The sequence below is a fragment of the Tyto alba genome, unplaced genomic scaffold (assembly GCF_018691265.1).
Source record: "Tyto alba isolate M040663 unplaced genomic scaffold, T.alba_DEE_v4.0 Super-Scaffold_26, whole genome shotgun sequence".
Lineage (NCBI taxonomy): Eukaryota > Metazoa > Chordata > Aves > Strigiformes > Tytonidae > Tyto > Tyto alba.
Window position 1 is genome coordinate 13498463 of NW_024881300.1, and position 21510 is coordinate 13519972.

Sequence of the window (21510 nt, forward strand, 5' to 3'; positions counted from 1 at the left end):
ATGACGCGAGACAGGCATCGGGCAGGAGGCTCACCTAGGGAGCGTGGGACACAGGGTGGGAAAAAAAATCTGGTTTACTACTACATTCAATCAAGTAATTTTACCATAAGTGCACTTAATAAATAAAAGTTAAATAAAGTACTCACGCCTATGTGTATTTTCTTTTTATTACAGAAAAAAGGCAACTATGAAATTGATTTTCATACAGGTGAAAATGTAAGTTTAGAAAAATGGCAATTTTTTGTGAAGCTAACACTGCTGAAACAGCAACGCTAAAACTGCATTTGTAAATGTAAGAAAACTTAAGAACAATACTTGCAAAAATGTACATAAACGCACTGGAAATCCAAAGGTGACCATGTGAAAATACAAATTGTTTTAAAGAGAACAGTAAAACAGTCACCAATAGAGAAATCATTCTTTTACTAAAACATTCATCTTATTTTGCAGGAGTATTCCTTTGTCTTGGTCTATCAAGGCTTATCTTCCGGAAGAGAACAACGGCATCGACAATGCAGAGAACAAGCAATACAAGACCAAACACCTACAAAAACAACGATAATGTTAGTTTCCCTACAGAATCTCTATCTTTTGCTGTAGTGACTCATCTACCATTCCTCAAAGAAGCAGTAAACACATCTTCCTAACTTGCTTCTGGCTTTCTAAATATACGTGTGATGCAAGACAGCTGATAAATTAAATAACGTAAATATTTAAATCCCATCAGCCTTTCATACAGCAGTCTACACCCTGACTTTGTTTGATGTTTGTGTGAAGCCTTGGAGGTGATGTGTTCTCCTTGAAAGCTAAGCTAATGCCGCATTATGCCAGACAATGCTTTTATCCTCAATGAAACCCCTTCTGTCTCCAAGGACTGCCTAATTAATGGTATTGGCCTGGAGAAAAGTCAACATCTGTAGAAACAAGCATAGCAGGAAAAAAACTGCTTCTCTCCTCTGGAGCTGTGAACGGGAAACATACTGCAGACTGAAGAAAATGCATAGAAGTATTTAAAAAGTACACAACGTGAGGCAGGCAACCGGAAAAAACGTGTTTGCAAACCGGCTGCCGAGGTAACTGGCTCAGCTCTTGCCCTCAAAGCCCATCCCACGTGTGCCCAAGTTTTTCTTATGCAAGCATGCTTGAACATGGAGTTACCTGATCGGTGGGAGTAACGCCAAGGCACAGGTAAGGCAGTGCACGCCCTGGGCGTCCGGGCCGAGGGGCGATTCTGCTCCTCCCGACACCAAAGATCTCATACGTTCTGCCCAAACCTGTCTCCCAAGCTTCCTGCTTAGTCTCCTGCTTTCAACTTTTAATTTCTATTAATTTCACAACTGACAATATAAATGACATTCTAAGTCACTTTCTGATAAAGTTTCCTTTTTGCTTACGATGTCATTGCCAGTAAATCATCAGCTTCCCACCTCATCGTCTCTTAAGCTGATTTTGAAAAACTCATGTGGTAAGGTCTGTTTCTTTTTATTGCTTGTCAAATTTTAGCATATCTTGTACTTCAAGAGATGTAAATACATTCAAAACGGAGGTTTTTTCCCCCTTGTCGTTTATTAATGTTAATTAATTTTCATATGAATTAAAAATACCAGTTGCTTAAGCTATTAAACTATTTCGATACTAGTACACAAAAATCTTACAATCAAGTCTAGTAGTATCTTTGAATAACTAGTGATTTGAGGATTTTTGCTTTAGTGATATACATTGAATGTATACTCATTTTTCTGACTTCTGCATGTATTCCTCCATGACAGAGTTATTTTCATGTCTCCTGTAAGAACTGAAATTCGTTAATTTTCCTACTTACTCCTCCAGCCAGTGTCCCGTTGTTGGTCCTGATTATTATTGCAAAGAGGCACACAACGAGGAGGAACAGTGCTGCAATGATCGAGTTGAAAATATCCTGAAACAGCCAGCGGAAGCAAAATATTTATTCTGCAATACATGCCTGAAGAACATGAATAGCTCCCAATATTGTATGAATCATTAAAAATTGCTGGTTTACTATGAAAATGGAATTTCACTAATACCCATGTAAGAGCGATAGTGACACCCGGTGGTTTGATGTTAAATTGTTTGTGATAAAACTTCCTTTTTTTTTAAGGCAGTCAAATTTATGCAACTTGGCTACGCTTGACAGACTAAAGCAGCAAAGAAATTTAAAATAGGTTAAGAGGAGAACTCATTAGCATTTAAGTGAAAGCGTATGTTTGTGCTGTGAAAGCTGGAAAGTACCGTATTGTAAAGTTAATCAAATGATGCTCAGTCCGGGAGGGACTGTTAAGGGCTGTCAGCCAGCTATTTGGAAAGCGATGCAGAAGAACACTGTCCCTCCTGCTAGGAAAAACCGCTTCAACAAAAGCGAAATACTGCTTTTTTAACTTTCTAGAAAGAACGTCTGCGCTGACGGACGACAGCCCCCTGCCCGGGCCGTCACGGAGCGGGCAGAACCTCCCCGTGTTACGGGCCAGCCCCCACTCACAGCCAAGGGCCAGAAGAGCCAGCTCATCCTCGCGTCCAGCCTCAGCAGGTAGAGCAGGCCGAACACCGCCGTCACCACCAGCTCCGCGCCGGCCAGCGCCGTGTACGCGCCGTGGGCGCGGGAGGCCGCGAAGCACAGGAACGCTGCGAACGCCGCCAGCTGAGGGGAGCGGGGCGGGACGCGGGGTGAGCGCCGCGGCGGAGCAGCGACCCCCGGCCCGGCCCGCCCCGCTCCCCTCAGCGCCTACCGTGCGGGCGAGCTTCAGGGCGCCCCGCGGGGAGCGGGCGAAGCCTCTGTCCACCGCCACCCCCGCCATGGCGCCGGGCGTTGCCGGGCCCCCGCCCCGCGGCCCGGCGGCGGAAGCGAGCGCGGGGCGGCGGAAGCGGGGCGGGGCGGGGCGGGGCGGGGCGGGGCCGGGCCGGGCCGCGGGCCATGTGGCGGCTGGGGGCGGCCTGGGCGCGGCCCGCGGCGCTGCGCGGGGCCCGGGGCCTGCTGGGCGCGGGGGGCTGCGCGGCCGCGGGCCCCTCGGCCGGCGGGCTGGCGCTGCGCTCCCGGCACGGCCCCAGCGGCGCCGGCGGCTGTAAGCCCGCGGGGGCGGCGGCGGGGACCCCGCTGCGGGGGGAGGCGGGCGAGTCCGCGTCCGCGTCCGTGTCCGCGTCCGCGCTGCCCCGGCGGGAGCGTCGATCTCTTTTTCATTAGATTCCGCGCCGGTGCGAGCAGCCATCGAGTCTCGGAGCAGGGCAGCGGCAGGATCCCCCCCCTTACTCTCTTTTTTTTCCGCCCTGAATAAATCTTTTGCTCCCGGCTGTAGTACGTCGTGGCCCTGATAATCTCTGCGGTCCTTCCCTGGCAGTGCTGGGGTACCAGCACTGCTTTTTTTTGTGCGTTGTGTTTTGTTAAGCGTCTAGTAACCCTAGCATTGCTTGCAGAAGTCTTACAGGCGGTTTGGAGACATAAGGCAGCTAAATTTCTTGTCTTGGAGGTGGCCTAGAATCTTGATCGTTTGTAGCTAGGCCTGTGACCTAGCTGCGAGTGGGCATCGCACCATGGCTGGCCTTTCCAAAATTAACTTTTTCCCCAGTGAAAACTGTCTGAGGAGCAGTAAGTATAACAAAAATCTGCTGAAAGAGTGGAGGCACTCACCATTTGACTTTGTAGTGTCAAGGCCAATGGAGAACTTAAGCTGAAACAGTGTCGGTGAGTGCCGTGACATGTCTATTATGTGACCCAACGATTACCCAAAAGACTAAAGATCAGAATTTTAGCAAGTATTTGTAGTAAGCAATAGAGAATCTAAAAACTTCGTGGAAGGGCTCATGTTAGGAGGCTTAGCATAACAGTAAGTTATGAAGACCTTCTTGGTTGTAACTCCTGTTTATTTCCATTCTAGATAAGCATCTGATAAAAGAAGATAACAGAAAGACAGTTGTAAGTATTTGCATTTTGTTCAGAAAACTATGTAAAATGTGCAACATCTTATTTTACTGGACATGGTTGTTTTACTGAGTGGTGTCCAGGTGGTGGGTCCATTACTGGGTCTTAATTGGTGCAAACTTATGCTCAGGTAGGTCTGTAAATCACGGTAGAGTCGTGAGGGATTGCCTGTGAGTTGTTTGCTTTTTTTTTTTTTTTTTTTGTTTGTATTTGGAGTCTAATTACTTCAAATTATTGTAAGACAGCTGAAACAAAATTCTCTTAGTTTATTTTAATTGTGCAGGTTTCTGAAAATGTTAATGTATCTCAAGGTTTAAGCTATTTAATGGGTACTGAAATTATTACTTCACTTGGCATTTATTTTAAGTTGGAAGTGAAGTTGAAGTCTCAGGTGAGTTGTGGCAGCCAGGGAGACTCCTTGGGGCTGCAGGAAGCTGGAGCAGGCAGCAGGCTGTAAGGCTGCCCCGTGCCTGGCGAGGAGACAGTTGGTATGTGTATGTCAGGGAGAGAAAAAGTGGGGAGTCAGGAAATCCAGACTGGTCCCCTGTGTCTTTCTGGAAAAGAATCTATTTTTATTATAGGGAAATAGTATGCTAGATGCGGAAAGAGTGTATTTTTACATATGCTGTTTACTACTATGCAATAGCAAGTTTTTAAAATGTGATGCTGTTTTTCATCAGATATGTATCGAGGGGAACATTGCAAGTGGAAAAACAACATGCCTGGATTATTTTGCACAAACTACCAGCATTGAGGTACTGGATGTACATTTCTTTGTCTTCATTTACATCATTGAGCAGTTGCTTCTCTTGATAAAATTGACAGAAGTGTTACTCTTTCTTAGGCTAATGAGAAAGGAGCAGCAGGTTGTGAGTCAGGGCACTTACTGGCACATGTCCCCCTCCCTCAACTATTTATAGTCAAATTGTAGAAGAGAAATGTAGGTCATATGTACTACACTACTGGCTGCCAAAAAACCTGTGGATTAGAGTTTGTACCTCGGTAAAGTAACAGCAGCCCACATGGGTTGAGCATGTTTGGGCGTGCTTGTTTGCTATTTCATGTCACTTAGATCTTGGATGTATCTTCTAATCATGAAATTAAAGACAAGTAATGATGTAAAGATACTGATGTCATGTAACTGAGATCCCAGGAAATGGATGGCTTTTTTAAAAAATGAAATATCTGTTAGAATTGTTTCTGGAGATTTCTTTGAGTGGCATGGTATTTGGTTTCTTATTGCTTAGAACAAGATTAGGGGAAGAAGGGCAGGCTTACTGTATTTGAAACAAAATCAAGATCAGACCTCAGTGTGCAATTGCTTTTGTGTACATCAGATATTAATACTTTTCAGATATTAATACTTTCCCTGGCAGAGCTGGGAACTTGGGAATTTGATAATAAGTATTAGGATTCCTCGTAGAAATGGTGAGTTGCCAGATGTTTTTTGGTAATTTAACAGGAATGATCCTTACGGAGTAAATGACTATTAACCCAAAGGATAGCAAACTTTAATTTGCATATAGTGCAACATTTTTTAAAAAACTAGTTAACTTCTCAGGCTTATCAGATCGTCTCAGGCCTGGCTCTGCAGTATGGGTGGAGTTTTAGACCCTATTTGAACCATATGAGGCTTTTGTGATTTTTTTACCTATTCAGGGTAGAAGCTTTTCTGATTAATTTAGTAAAAGTTTTGAATGCATTTTGTTTGTTAGATCACAAAAATAAAAGTAATACGATATCAGTCTGATCCTCTTTGCTGACAGTTGTTATTCTCTGAGAAATAAATTTCTGAGGGAATAAGCAGGTAATTGAAATGCAGTCAGTACTCAGCTAAGCCATTCTTTCCCTTACATGGTACTGATTTTGACTTGAAAATCAGGCTTGTTAGGTAATCAGTATTTCATTTTGGTGGTTTGAAAATGACAAAAAGATGTTGTATAATGATATTTCTCTATTTTTTTTAACAGTGTTCGTTGCTACCTTTCGTATTACAGGATTCAGTGCTGTTTTTTTGAGGAGGGATGAGCTTTCTAATATAATATTCCTGAATACTTTGACTTACTGAATGAGTATTCATTAAAAATAGTTGTAGACTTGTAGGGTCAAATTAAGTATTTTGAAAAAAACATGTTTAACATGGAGTAATTCTTTTTAACAAGGTTTTGACAGAACCGGTGAGTAAGTGGAGGAATGTTCGTGGTCATAACATCCTGGTAAGTGGCAGAAATTATTTCTACAATTACAATTACTGTTCTTTCAGAAAGATGTGCATGAGCACTTCTTACCAATCAGCAAAGCTGTTACGAAAGGTCATAATCTCATACAGCAAAAAATAAAACTCTGTGATACAAAAGATCTTTCACTGTGATTAAGACTTGCATATAATATGTGGTTTTGGGAAAGACTGGTTCTTTTACTGGGTATGAGATAAAGAAAATCATAGAAAGGTAAGCCCTGAGTGTGACAGTTGTTTCCAAATCTACTTCTGCCTATTTCAAAGAAGGGAAGAAGGTCACTCAGAAAGTGAGGGGTGGATATTGTTTGACTGCTGAAGATAAGGAAGATTCAGTCCTGTGGGGTGTTCAGAGCCTCTGTGTTTTTTTAGGAAGTCATCGTTTCTTGGAACTGTTCCCAAGTATGTTCCTTTGTCACAGCTGTGCTCCGAGACAGCAGTCAGGGCTCTGACTATGTCAGCAGATGCGTTTTTGCTGGGATGGTTGAAGTGGTTTCTGATGTCATTCTTCCCTGCTTGTATGATCACCTCCAGTGCAAAAACTTCATTGCTGGCTGAGAATGGGTATCTGTGCTCAAACTCAGGTGGTATTTGCTGTCAGCACAGCAGTGTGGATACACCCCAAACCACACATGCCCAAACGTGTATTTGATACCATTACTGCTAGCATAGGTCATCTGAAAAAGTAAATTCTCCCTACTAGGAGTTGCTGATGCTTTAATTCCTTATTATTAGTAAAGGGATAGGGCATGCTTGGCTGTATCACACATCATCACAGCAATCTGTGCGCTTTGGGATACTTTTTCATTTTGATCTTGGGCAGGGAGAAAAGGAGGAGTCAGATCTGCAGACTGAAGCCATGCTGCTGACTTAAAGCTTATCACCTCAGCAAATAAACACTGAATGATGTTGTATTTTGAGTCAGGTCTTTGCTTTGCAGGGTGGACCATTGCTTCTAAGTGTATGTGTGTGTGGAATTGCGGCAATCAGTAAGAGTAGAAGATCTGAGAACTGCTTTGAGGATCCTTTGGGAAGAACAATTGTCTGTGTTAACAGAAACCTTTTCTGAGGCCCAGAATGTACTTATTGGAACATATATGCATTTCTGGATGGACTGGTATAGTGAGAGTCTGTCAGTGCACAAAAATAGAGTAACTTATACGTTATTTTAATTACTAAACATATTTGAACTGTTCTCAAATGAGCTGTGCCTTGGTCCTGACCATTCCAGGTGCAGAGTAACTAATTCCTGTTGACTTCAGTGAGCATTCCAAGTGCTCCACTTAGTGTCTCTGAGGACCAGGACTGTAATTCTTACATCTGTACTTAATTCTTGTCAAACCTTTTCAGCTGTTTTAGTGCACTTCTTTTAGCAATTCTGTTGTAGTACAAAAGCTTACTAAATATCCAACTTCACTTTTTTTTTTTTTTTTGCTGTTTGACCTAACAAAAATGTCTGTCTTGCTTCCATCTCTAACCCCAGGGCTTAATGTACCAAGATGCTTCAAGATGGGGGATAACATTACAGACTTACATACAGCTTACAATGTTGGAGCAGCATACCAGACCAATGGTAAGTAAACATATTTCTCTTGATGTGGCTACAGGTAATAAATATTTTTAACCTTGTATCCCAAAGTTAAGATGCTGTTTGCGTTCTTTGTTCCTGCAGTGAGTGTGAATTTTTATGGTGCAAAGATACTGTTGATACGTTTAACATGCTCCAGGTGTGAAATAACCGTTTCCTACCTGCTCAGAACTTTTACTTCCCCAACCTAACACTGCTTTTTTTTTGCACTGCCCTGATGAGCTAGACTTGTACAGATCTCTTCATTATCACATCAGTGACTTGTAAGTGGTGTCTGTGCAAATTTAGCTAAATTTCAAATGTGTGGCAAACATTAAGTAATCTTAAAGATAGTGTCAGTATTCAGTCCACTGCTCCATCCTGACTAGCACAAATTTAGCCATTGCTTCTTATGTTTATTCAAAATACTTCCAATAAAATTTTCTGTTGCTTCTTTTGGATGGTCTGCATCCTTTTTTTCTTGTAATTTTTACTTTTTCTGTATTGATTCACACACTGCACCTTTTTATCAAGATCTGTTCACTTCTCTTTCCTGCAAACACCTTTTTTTACGTTCTGTGCTAAATCTTCCATTCCCTGATTACAAGATGTGAATTTAGGTGGCACGCTTATATCTTAATGACTGTTCTTGCATTGTATTTTCTGAGTTTGCATCAGGGCAAAATTGCAGAAGTACCACATATGGTAGTTATACCACACATTGTAGTCGTTAGCTTTCTGGAAGTGGTGTTTTTCCAAGATGATAGAAACCTCGTTCTGCTGCAGAAAAAGTTCGTTCAAAAATTCCTGAGGCTCACCCTGCATTTCAGTCTGAGCTTTGCTGTCATTTGCCATTTGAGCCTTGCTGGAGCAATTGTTGCTTTTGTGGTGATTAATGTGCAGAATACCTGGCTGGAAAGAGCTCTGCCAGGGTTGCTTTGCTCTGCAGGGTCAGAGAGTGTTGGTGTCTATTCTCCAAAGTGAAGTGCTGTTTGGGCACATGCAAAACTGGCTAAGGGCAGTGCTTTGTCAGTTTTAACTATTTCCTCTGAATGTTCTGTTTTCTTGTAATAGTTTTGCTGATGTTAGGCCTGTGCTGTTGACATTGTAACACATCTGAAGGTGGCAACAATTCAGGTAGCAATAGTTCCTGTTTCTCTGCAAATCCTAAGTAGATTGATGATTTTTTGGACCCCGGGTTAACTTCAGCTGCTCAGTTGAATGCTTCTGCAGTTACCTTTGAAACTTGCATATGAATAACAAATCAGTTATGTCACAAATGCAGTGATCGTAAATAGGATTAGGATTACTTTTTTATTGTGGTTCCCATCCTCCCAATAAATTTGTTTATATAAGATCTGGAAGAACTGAAAATATGTAAGGTAAGGGACATAGTGCAATATGAGCTTGAAAAGAAACAAACATGCTGAAAAATGTAAACTAGTCAGTGACTCAAGTTTTATTTTGTAGATTTCCCCTGTAAGAATGATGGAGCGATCAATTCACAGTGCAAAATACATTTTTGTAGAGAATTTGTATCGAAGGTATGGTATATGGTTTCCTATTTTACTTTCTTGACTTAATCAGATTAAAAAAATACATATAATCAAGTGATGATTTCTTTGGTAATTTGGATCTAAGTGGTCAGTGAAATCTGTCAGTTCTGTCTTGGAGTGGCAGTGTGTTTTGTATGGGACATGCTGTCCACGGGTACAGTAAAACCTGTAGGACATGGGCCAGGTGAGAGCCTTTTTCAGAAGTGCTCTTGTGTATTTAGAACATCTTATTATTTAGAACACCATTTATTGAAGTTATCTGCTCTCCAGCTGAATACGAAAGTCTTGCTTAAATCAAAGCAGACACATACTGAACAGGTAGAAAACCATGAGGATATGAAGAATAACACTGTAGGAGACACAAAACTAGATAGGGGTACCCAGCCTAGCATCTGGGATTGGCATTTCTTGCAAGCAGGAACTCGAGTTACATGCTCAGAATCAGGATTTCAGGATCAAAATAGGCTTCAAACCTTGGTAAGGCTGGTGAGTAAAGAAAGAACAAGAGCTGCTTGTCACTTTCTTAATCACATCCCCACCCCCAGGTATGCTTGGGCCAGAGGTAGAGCAGTCGGGCCTAACCTGGGTTATTTTGTCCTGGGGGATAAAATTACCTGGCCAATGTGTAAGTCACCCATCCCACACAAACTAAAACAGTGCAATAATCAGCACTGATGTGGGTTTGTTTGGGTTGGTTTGCCTTTTTTTTTTTTTTATTATTTGTTTGGAATGCTGACCCTCTATTGAGAAGTGTATGTAACAGATTGTTGTTTCAATGGATTTTTCAATGGTTTTAAGGGACAAAACTACTTTCTTGCCCCTATCTGCAGGGAGAATGGCTGCGTGCCACAAGATGGCATCCATGCTACATAAGCTCCTAGTCTGTTACTGCAACTGCTTTGAAAGTTGAGAGCAACACAGAAAGATGCGAGGCAAACAGAAAGAGACGTTATTTATCCAGTCTGTATACAGTGGAAATGTCTCTCTCATTTTTAATTACCTTTTTTTTTATTTGTAGACAAAGTGCTTTTGTCCCAAAGACTGAGAACTTTGTTGCTATGAGGCTAAGTCTGCTTGTGTCAACTCTAGGTATTAATTTTGTAATAAAGCTTTTAAGGGCATCAAAGATGTTTTGTGGCTTCAGCACTTTTTAATGTTGGACAGAAGGCATTTGCTTTGTTTTGTTACAGCAAGCTAGAAGCCAGATGATGCTACCAGTAGCAAACCAAAATATGATATAAGGGTGTATAAAAGGATTATAAATAAAACAAGGAAAAATTTGGGCTATGTGAAAATAGCTATTTTGAGTCACCTTAAAAAAATAAGTAAACCTGTTTTCCTTCATATCCTGTCTCCAGTGGTGGCCAACAGTACTTGAAAAGAGTATAAGAGCAGGGTAAGCATTTATGATAATTTCTGATTATATCCAGTAATTTACAGTTTAGGGACTTCCTTATTCAGCCGTGGTTCCTCTGTATTTAGTAATCTACAGGGCGTTTCTTTTCCATGAACCTGTCCAGTTCCCCTCTAAGCTCATGTAAAACTTTAGTTTTCAGGAGGTTCTGTGGCAAGCAGTTCTGTAGCTTTACTCTGTGTTGTTTGATTGCTACCCTATCCTACCCGCCGTAGTTCTTTAAAGATCATCTAGAGTAGTCTCAAAAACTAATACGTACTTCTGTGTACAGGAAAGAAAACTGCATATAAGAAAAGACAATGGGAGTGTGGAGATAGTGGTAACCATGATTACAGTAGAAAGGAAGTCCATTTCAGAGTTCAGAAAACACACGAAGTCTTACAGTAGGAGAATGTATCATAATGTAGAGGCAGTACCCCTGTGACTTAAAACAGCTATTGTAGAGCCCATGTTAGGGGGTAGGGAAAGTAATCTTAAGAACTGCAGATTTGTTCATCTCCCTCAGTATTTAGCACAACTTCAAAACAAATGATGGAAGGAAAGAATAATTTAGGCTTTGGACAAAAATGAGAAGTCAGCGATGAACAACACAGCATGTTAGACTAATCTAGTAATTGTGTTTTGTAACATTTCCACCCCTGACCTCTGACCAAATGAATTCTCATCAATCTGAACGATAGTTACGTATTTATCAAGGAGGTTTTGGGAGACTTTCATGAGTGATTATTCATAAGTGCAGAAGCTGGTGTTGAAATGGGATAGGAGATCCCACTGAAGGGAGATATTGAAAGGGGATGTGTCCAACATGAGGTTACTCGTGTTGGATCAGCCTTTGGACTGATGCTTTGGTACAAAGGGTGAGAGTATGCTAATAAATCCTATCATTCAGTTGAACTGACAACAGAAATTTCAACTACAAGATTAAAGATTGTAAGTCAAAAAGCAGAAATATATATATTTCTATATATTTATAGAGAAACAAGAATTGATCACAAAATAACACTAGTATTGAGTAGCCCAGAGAAGAGTAAATGTGACTCTTGGAAGTGTCTGGCAAAAGGCTTCCAGGAAGAGATGGAAATATTAGTGCTTTTGTACACAGCTTTTATGAGAGCTTTTTAACATTACTTTTTACACTTTTAACTGTTCGTTCATGATCTATGAACTAAAACTGAAACAGGTATGAAGCTGAAATACTGGCATGATCAAAAGAATGCAAAGCCTGTTTAAAGAGACAAAACCAGCTGACTTGCATAGAAAAGTTGGGAGAATACACTGGTCACCTATGGGCACAGTGGGTGCAAACAGACAAAATGGGAGTTATTGAAATGCAGGACTATAATAACAAAAGAATAATTAGATACAAAACTGCTGTGGATAAATTAAGGGCTAAAAATGAGAAGATTGTGTCTTAGCCATCAGAGGAACAAAGAGAAAATAGAAACTTCTTTACACTTGATACTTTTATGTAGAGGATAATAGTGCCCTGTGGCAAGGGAAGGGCCTTATAACTTAAAACGATTTGCTTCCCATGCTGTGGGGTTTTTTTTTGTTCAACTGTTGCATGAAAATTTAAAAAAATCTTTCTGCAGCGAAACAGACTTTGCAAAGGAAAATTCCTTTGTATCCTCCAGAGGCTTTTTCTTTCCCTGTTACTATTTCCTAGAAGGAATCTCCTGTCACTGTAAGGGAGGGATCCTAATTCTTGTGTAGGTTAGTCAGCATGCAAAAATCATGCAGAGAGCACAGGAGAGGTTGCCCGTTGTAGAAATTGAATTATGCCTGTGTGATGGAAAGTCTGGAAGACAAAACTGACCTGACATATTTTTAATTTTGCTGAAAATGTTATCAAACCCCCACCTCAGGCTCAAGCGATTCAATATGTGTCTTCATCAAAGGGATTGTTAAATAGCTGTATAGAAGGCATTTTCCAATTAAAAGTATGTAAAAAATAAATAGGACTTTTTAAATTCAGGCTAAGATTTGGACTGAATGGGGTAAGCATGCTGCAAAGAGCAGAGGTTATTTTATGCTTGCTTTTCTGTAAAAGAAGGTATTGTTTAGGGTCCCAGTCTTAAAGATGGAGAAGAATCCATTATCTCTAGTCTACACAAGCTCTTCTCCTTTAGGAGAATTATTAGTTTAAGCAAGGATGAAGAGCTGTGGGAACATCAGGAATACCAGCTCTTATTTGATCCAGTGTCACTCAGTATTTGTGTTTTGGCTTTGCAGGCTTTTTCCCAGAGAGAAATAGAGTAAGATTTACGACGATGATGGAAGGCTTAAATTGTGAGCAATTGCTGTGAGCTTCTCCGGCATGCAGTGATATGCATGAGTGTCCAAGTTCTTACTGCGATTGCACATCTGAGCTTAGCACTGAAAGACACGCTCATGTTAGGTGTAAAACTTTAGAAGAATTTAAAATGTGTGCACGTGAGTATGCATAATATGTTATAGGATAAGCACTGTCAATTCTCTTTGTTCCATTTGAATTCATAGTTATTTATGATACAAAGCTCACTCCATGTTTAAATTTTGCAGTAAAAACTACTTGGTAGGAGTCTAATATCAGCAAACTTCTGAGATTAAAACACCCTTTTGTGCCTTTTACATTACCTGTATCTTTATGGATCTTGAGCCTGACCCAGAATCTTCACAGGATTATCCAGGGGACTCCACTTACACAGGGAAGGCAAAGCCCAGTTGTCTGCGGGCAGGTCAATGCAGAATTGACCTGGGTGTATCTGTCTTAGGGTAAGAACAGCAGGGCTTTTTCTTGTGTCTGCTTCCTTTTGACTTTCCTGTTTGCCCCATGTATCTTGGAGAAAAGTAGCAGAATCTATATTTGGCTTATGTATATGCCTGCTACCCCGAAACATATACAATTGGTGTATTAGAAGAACAGCGGTGAAATGTGTTATCCCATTTCTTGGGTGCTTTGGGAGGCAAGATATTCAGCTGGATGGCAGATAAAGAAGGGGAGGTGTTACCAATACAGGTTTTGCTTTCTTTCATAGTTAAGAAGTGGAAATACCTTTCTGGATTATCTTGACTGTTTCGCCAGTAATGAAAGCGTGTTACCAGGGGAATGGTTTAGAAATCTGTAGAATCTTTTTCTTCAGCACTATTTAAAATGTTGCAACTGGTCTTAATTATTCAGCTGGAGAGGACAGGAGCCACTCAACTCAGATCTCCCTTTTACATTTCTATTGCAGAGGCGTTTAGGAGAGAGTAGGGAGAATGTGTTACTGTCACCAGTTTTGAAGACAGAATAATATAAAACTAGTAGTAGTACCATATTCCTAAATAGTCAAATAAGTGAAAATTCTGATACTAGGAAAACATGTGATTCTTAATATGTCTTCTATAGACTCCCTTTTACATGAGTTGTTCGATACTCTATTATTCTTACTGAGGTAACTTTTGAACAGTTGTTTCCAATATTGTCTGTGTTCTCTAAATAAAGACTTTAAATTAAGCATGTTGAATATTCCAGTACTCTTTTCACAGATATTTCTTAGAGTGGGAGTAAATTTTATTTACATGGTGTCATTATTTTTTCACTGCTCTTTACTGTAATTTGCTTCTGTAATAAATTGTCAGTGCTCCTTAGTAAATCAAGCCTTTCTGGTGACAGGCACTGCAGTACTTCAGATATATTTCAAATGATCCTGATAACAAGAACTTGAGCAGTAAATTCCATTGACACTAATTTGTTGTTGTATAAATGTCAATAATGTCAATGTTTTTCTTTTTAGTCACCAAGTAATTATTTCTTAACTGTAGTGGGAAAAATAGTTAATGTTTGTAACTGTTAATAATAAAAACTTTGTGTTAGTAAGCACTTTATTTTTAAAGAAAGAAAAATATTTGGTCTTCCTATTGTATAAACAATGCTTTGAGGCCTTCATTTTGGGTGGGGATAATAGTGGTCTTGTTTTAATTTGACATGTGCTAGAGTAAATTGGGAGTAATTCTAGTCAGGTGAAAAAAAATAGTTTAGAATTGATCTGTGCATGCTGTTCAGTGAGTGATGACTTTTATCTTTACTCAGCGGAAAAATGCCCGAGGTGGATTATGTTGTCCTAACTGAATGGTTTGACTGGATCCAGAGCAACACTGATGTTTCAGTTGATATGATAGGTAAAATTTTGATGGGATCTGGAAGGGCATGTTTGTGGGTGGGTTTTCCTACTGGGAGAAAAAGTAATTCTTGTTTCTTGGGTCATAAATAATCACATTATTCAATATAATAGTGGTTGCAATGTGTAGCATCAGACAGCATGAATTTGTGGATGGTTAATGGATTGATGAACAGTCACGCCAAAGGGGAGGTTCAGTGGTGGTACCCAAGTCAGGATTCTTCTGTAGTTTGTGAAGTAAGTTTCTTCTTTGCTTTTAAAGCTGATTCTTGACCATAGCTATTTTTGTTATGACAGTTTATCTGCAGACTTCTCCTGAAGTTTGTTATGAGAGATTAAAGAGAAGATGCAGAGAAGAGGAAAAGATCATTCCTCTGGTAAGGAGTTCCTTCAATATATGTGGTTACAATGAGCTTTAAAAACATAACGATTCCAATCTAAATACTAAAAGAATACCCTGACTATATTGCCAAAATGTGGTGCAGCTGTTTCCACTGCAGATTAAAACTACAGTGTTTAATTTTGATATATGTTGAAAAAATTATCTATCATGCACGCTGCCTTCCCCAAGTGTTATGGTTTAATAATCAGTGTACTAGAGGTGACTGTTTAGGTGGGGTATTAATCAACTGTTAATCTTCTGTAAGATGTAAAAAGGCAATTGCTTTTTTATCATTAAAGAGCATAAAAGCACCCAGTTGAAGCACAAATACCTATGCATGCAGATGCTTTGGGCACTTTCTGTTGTCTGCTATTACCAGGATGTGTATGCATGCAAAGTGTCTCTGTGTCTGAAAAGAAGCAAATTCTTGAAAACGGTTAGCGTGGGAATCTGCTTAAAAATAAACTGCAGTAATTGAATAGTCACTTTCTGTGTCACAGTTTACAGAATGCTCCTTCATTAAACAAGTTTTCTCCTAAAGAAAGCCTAATCATAAATAGATGTAGTGACATAAGACATACGGTATAGTACAAGGTATCTCTAGTTTTGGGTAGCTCAGTAGAAACAATTGTCAGTTGAAGATATATGCAATGAGCTAAATTTTGGGCCATGTGAAATTTTGCCTTGGAGAATAGATCCCCACTATAATGAACAGATATTGTGTTACTTTGCAGCTTTACTGAGGGGTGGGGGCAAGTAATTATGAATGGAAAATATTAAGTGGTCTCCATGAAAAAAAACTAATAGGTGATGACAGGCAGCAGTGCTTTTAGAGGAAATTGAGTCAGTTAGGAGAAAGTGTACTGGGAATTTTAAGAAAATGTATTGACACAGAGAGTGCCTTCAATACATATTATTTGTAGTCTTATCCTTTTTGTCCTTACTTCTCTTTGTTGTATTTTTCTCTGTAAAATCTTGAGCCACATTATACCTATGGGAGAGAAACATGGCTCTTGATCTTAAAAGGAGCTGAGAGCCCTGTGCTCCTGTAAGCTGTGTCTTTGAGGTTCTTTGTGGAGTAAAACCTTGTACTGGGAATTAGTTTTTCTCAGAAACCTTCTGATGCTTTTCATTTTTGTTAGTGGAAATATTTAATGCTGGCTTTTATATGCAGTTCTTAACTACTTAGCAAATGTATAAAAATTGCAATGTGTGTTCCAACCCTGAGTATATGATATGTCTTATTTGAATGCCTCTTTCCTAGGAATATTTAGAAGCTATTCACCAGCTCTACGAAGAGTGGCTCATTAAACATACACTGTTTGAAGTTTCCTGCCCAGTGCTTGTGAGTATTATTTTAGTTATAAACAATTAAGCATATGGAGGATTGTACTCTTCGAATATTAGGAGTGTTATTTAGTGGTAAAAGGAAATAAATCTGCTTTTCTAATAACCTGTGGAGAAAGAAACCCCCCCAAAAATGTTTACCAATTATACGTAGTGTATAGCATTAAAGCCTGGTCTTTCATCTCTTCGATGGAATTTGAGGGTCTGTTCACTGTGATTGTTTGCAGGATCAGATGTGTAGCTTTTCAGTGAATGCCAAATTTTGAACAGAAAGCTAACTGGACAGATCTCTATGAGTATATCGATTGGCTTCAGTGGTAGTCCTGTTCTATTTTGCCCAAAAGCAACCATGTTTTACGGTGTCAATTATTTCTAATGTTCATGTTATTCTTTTCAAGGTTATTGGAGCTGACCATGACATGCAGAAAATGATAGAAAAGTATGAAGAAAACCGGGACCAAATACTAAACCCATATAGTATGCAACACCATTTATAGAAGTCTGTGATTGTTGTGTTGTAAAAAACATGTTTATGAAGACTGATTTGGGGGAAATTTTGAGTATTTTTAGTATTTCTAAATATAATGGGTTTTGCTTTAGAATTATGCTTTGTAGAATGTTGTGGACTTACTGCTCTGAAATGTTCAGGTACAAGTCATAAACAGAATATAAGCCAATTCCCTTGCATGTTTTGAGGTTCTCCATCAACTTTACTGTGTCAATTCTATTCAGCTAAAATATGACTATTTCTCCCTCCTCCCACTTCACTGCTGCTTCCTAGAAGTAACCTAAGTTTCTTCTTTTTTTTTTTTTTTTCCCCAGAGACAACCCTAATTTTGTAATTTGAAAGACAGTTCCACACAACAGGTGGGATGTCCTTTTTTGTTATTAGAAGCAGCAAATGAATGCATCAAGTTAAAGTAGCTTTGTTAAATAGGTCTTACCAGGTTGAAACAGGGGGTCTTACTCTAATCCTACTTACACTAGTGCAGTTTCATTGAATTCATTAAGTTTCTTGTGCCTTGCATGAAATCACAATATGGTTGTAGTTCTGAAAATAACTATGCATTAGTATAGTCCTACTAAATTCAGTGGCAAAAAAAGAATAACCGTGTTCATAAATGATTGCAAGAGGGCTCTGAGGCTTTTTATTAAGCTAGGTTTTTAAAAGGGATTATTTCTCTCTACTGTTCATGAAATCACTGGCCCTGCTATAGCCAAGCTGAGGACTAGTGAAAATACAGAGTGCACAGAACTATATTTGTTCTTCCTTTCAGATGGTTTTTAAAAAACCTAGAGTTAAGTGATTTCTTAACTATTCTGAATTCTTTGATTGTACTTTATACAGATGGCTCTTTGGGTTCATATCTTGATCAGTTTGTGATTTACAGGCACTTGGAGAGTAGAGAAAAATAGTGGGGGTTTCATTCTTGCACTTGTTAGCTGAAGCGTTGAGTTGCCCTTAATTTCTGCTTTACCCTCTGAGCATTGTCTTCAAGATAATCATTTTAATGCAGTTATGTTTTCACATTACTTTTTCTATTTAATTTGAGAAGAATGATTCCTGAAGAACAGTATATAATATTTTTTTTTCTGTAATAATTTTTGTTTCACTGCAGCAAGCAAGGCTAACCAGTGCTTTAAAACATTTATAGTAATATAGCTGAGCATCTATCATAGTTTTTGTAGTGAATGCTCCTAAAAACGGCTAATGTCCAAGACTTCAGTTAGTACTTTGATCACTTATTGCACACATTTGTCTGTAACTTGTTGGAGGATATAAATTTTCAGTTACTTGGCTTTTCCATGTTCCACCTGATTTTGAACAATACTTGATGGTGTTACTTTTTAAGATCAGTTCACTGCTTTCATTTTGTAGCTTTGTGGTAGCTGGTTTTGTGGTGTGTCTATGAATCACTGTATTGAAATGACTGCACCATTTTCCAAGTCAGGAAATGCGGTTCATTTCTTGTTATTTCCATCTGGTGGGATATTTTTTCTTTTTTTTTTTTTTTTTTTTTTTCCCCAAATCAGTACAACTTAATAATGGTCAGTGCACTGAGATAGCATTTCCTAGTGAAGTACTAAATTAGTATACTAAACCTTGTGAACCCAGTATTGCCATTCTATTATTCTGTTGTGAATGTTTAGAATTCTAGCTTAAGATTTTTTTTTTGTGTTAAGTAATTATTTATTGAAGCTTATTTATAGGATGATAGTAGTCATTCTTGAAATATTCTGTTAAACTTTCAAATTTTTTTCTTCTGTAAGAGACCAAAAGAATGTTTTCTTTGGAAATAGTTCTATACAATTGAAGTTCAGTCATCTGCAGTTTGTTCTTAATTCTAATTTCATTACGGGTTGTAGAAGCCAAGGATGTATATTTTGCACACAGTCCAGAAAATACCACGTAATTGTTTTGTACAGAGTATCTTAACAGTGCAAAGAATTTCACTATTGTATTTCAGCTTTTGAAAGAAATGCATACTTTTTGCTCAGATTCCCTTCCTTTCCCTCCCCCCCTTATTATATCAAAACTGTAGTTTGGATGTAGGTTATTGATACTTGTAATTATAATGGAATATAAAGGAATAATGTATGTAACTTATTAAAAATTATAGATGTGATGGTTACAGAGAACATGTTTATTTTATGTTATGCTATCTATTAAACTTTATGTATGGATTTTCATGTACCGGAAGGTTGGTGTATTTAATGAAAACTGGGAACAAAACCAAACAGGTTGCTTGTTATGCGTCATAAATGTAAAATGTTTGCAGTGTGCTGTAGATGTGTAGATAAAAATATTGCAGTAATCATAAGTAGCTGTTTTTAAGAATGGTGGGGTTTTTTAAATGTATTTGCTTTTGTTTCTTGAAATCTCTCAATTGATGTGTGGGGAGGGAAGAAAGGGCAATCAGCATTAGACTGATACGTATTTTCTTTTATGACTGTCGAAGAAGCAGTGATTGGGAAGCAAGTTGCAAAATACCATAGAAAGTACAGTTGTTTCTGTAGGCAGACTGAAATTCAGTACGAGTGGAATGGATAATATAAACAAGCTGCCACTTCTCTTGGCTTTTAAGATTGGTCAAGTTGGATGTAGCCTATACTTGTAGACTGGACCATACATACCTGGTTTTGCATACATTTTGGCTATTCTGGAGTATATTGTAGGAATATATAAGATCAGTAAAAATTGTGGGTATTACTTTTGTCACAATGAGTTCCTCATCTAAACTGCAATCTGTGTGAAAAGTGATTCATCTCCTTCTGTATTGCCTCTTCTGTATTACATACCTAGTCTGAGTAGATGATTTCTTCTCCAGACACTGTTATTTACTTTGTCCTGGTCAAGGTGTCTTAGCAAATCAATAGCATCTGGGAACAGCATATATAAATTGATTTGAAGTAAGATACACATTTAATAATTGCATTCTATTAGCCTGGCTTTTTGGGTACTGTATTCTAGCATGGGAAGCATGCTTAGGAGACCTTCCTTGTTTGATTAAACTTTTCAGAAGTGACTGTCCAAAACATTAGGTCTTAAGAAACCTTGAAAATTGTTTTCACCGGTGTAGTGAACACACAAAACTACTGCCAACACCAGGAAATAATCCATCATTTCCCTTCAGTGTACTTCCTCCTGCAGAGACTGTAGGAAGTGCTGGGTATTCTGCCATCAGTTGCTGTTAAAAGATGCAGACCCAAAGCTCTCTTGTCCCTCTCCTGAATAATGGCTCTTCTAGCAAGATACTGTCCTGTTTCATGACTTGGAGAATCCAGTCCTTCCTGTAGTGTATGGAGGTTTATGTAAACATCGTGGATTTCTAAAGCAGGATAAAGTCAGGTGAGAATTATGGTGGTGGTTTTTTCCTCGCAGCATTTGAGAGGGCTGACGGTTGTGAGGTTTTTTTGAAAATCAAAAAAAACTAGCAGTAGATTAATTCCTGCGTAAGAGAGATGTAGTCTTCAGTCTAGTCCTGATCAATTTAATTGAACATTTATAATTTTTTTTAAGAGGCTGAAGTGGTAATTATTTGTTGTGTATCAGGGTCAGAGCACCATTTTGCTAGGTGGTGTGTGAACATGCACCTACAAGAGCAAGCTCTGAACACATACAGAGGTTTGATAAGGAGAGTGACAGAACAGAGGGGCTCTGTTTGTTACCTCTGTATTGCACACATACTACTTGACTGACTTTGTTTTTATGACAGATGGCTTTGCGTTGTATCCTCTGTTCCACTAGCCCTCTGCTAGGTTAAGTGACACATTCCTCTCCCTCACATACACCACAAAAAGTATTGAGCTGTTAGGACTTCCACTGTGAGTGTGCTGCTCTGCAGATGTCACTATATTCCATCCCAATCCTAATTTCAGTTTTTTTACTATTTAATGCTGTGAAAAGGACCCTTTTGGGATTTAATCGGCTATCTCACTTACAGAGCTGTGCCAATTAATGTCCAATGGGTGGGACCTTTAGTTGTGGTGGTGAATTACTGGTGGTTATTCTCCCAGTGTTTAGGTACAAGTAAGGTAAAAAATGATAACAGTGTTTCAGAAATTGTTTTTGTGTGGTGAGACAGCTCTGAATGATAATCTTCATCAGTGCTTTGCAAGCCGTTTCCAGTCCCTTTCAGGTACGCTTTCTTTGTGTCTCAGGGAACTGTTTTTGACAGTTGTTTATAATTCTGAGGAAAATTGTGATTTTGTTTATTCATTTAGTGTTTGCATGCTTTCCAGTTCTGTGGGGGTTTTTTTGGTCTTAACACTGAAATTTGGTTTTTGTTGTTGGCTTTAAAAACAAAGTTTGTTTTAAAACCAAGCTATGTCTCTTGAGCACCTTAACTCCAGACAGGGCAAGGGTCTATGCGTGATATGAATGTTATGGGGGGGGAAAATGACTATTTTAAGAGACCCAGTGGGGAGAGGTGG

General features: G+C 39.1%; 2 protein-coding genes across 4 annotated transcripts; one reads left to right on the top strand and one right to left on the bottom strand.

Annotated features, from left to right (window-relative positions):
* Positions 1–153: 153 nt before the first annotated feature.
* Positions 154–2870, bottom strand: LOC104355678 (chemokine-like factor). Its single transcript, XM_042797450.1, has 4 exons — positions 2745–2870; positions 2498–2656; positions 1823–1918; positions 154–544 (listed from the first exon to the last, which is right to left on the bottom strand). The coding sequence occupies exons 1-4, from the start codon at positions 2811–2813 to the stop codon at positions 440–442; spliced, it is 429 nt and encodes a 142-aa protein (XP_042653384.1). The 5' UTR covers positions 2814–2870; the 3' UTR covers positions 154–439.
* Positions 2871–2929: 59 nt separating this feature from the next.
* Positions 2930–18609, top strand: TK2 (thymidine kinase 2). Of its 3 annotated transcripts, none has more exons than XM_042797448.1 (10): positions 2930–3077; positions 3888–3925; positions 4612–4686; positions 6094–6147; positions 7651–7740; positions 9205–9278; positions 14759–14847; positions 15144–15223; positions 16493–16573; positions 16974–18609. In XM_042797448.1, the coding sequence occupies exons 1-10, from the start codon at positions 2930–2932 to the stop codon at positions 17070–17072; spliced, it is 828 nt and encodes a 275-aa protein (XP_042653382.1). In that variant the 3' UTR covers positions 17073–18609. The 3 variants fall into 3 exon arrangements, with proteins under 3 accessions (XP_042653382.1, XP_032843081.2, XP_032843082.1); XM_032987190.2 differs by lacking the exon at positions 2930–3077 and adding an exon at positions 3373–3598; XM_032987191.2 differs by lacking the exons at positions 2930–3077; positions 3888–3925; positions 4612–4686; positions 6094–6147 and adding an exon at positions 7205–7284.
* Positions 18610–21510: the final 2901 nt, after the last annotated feature.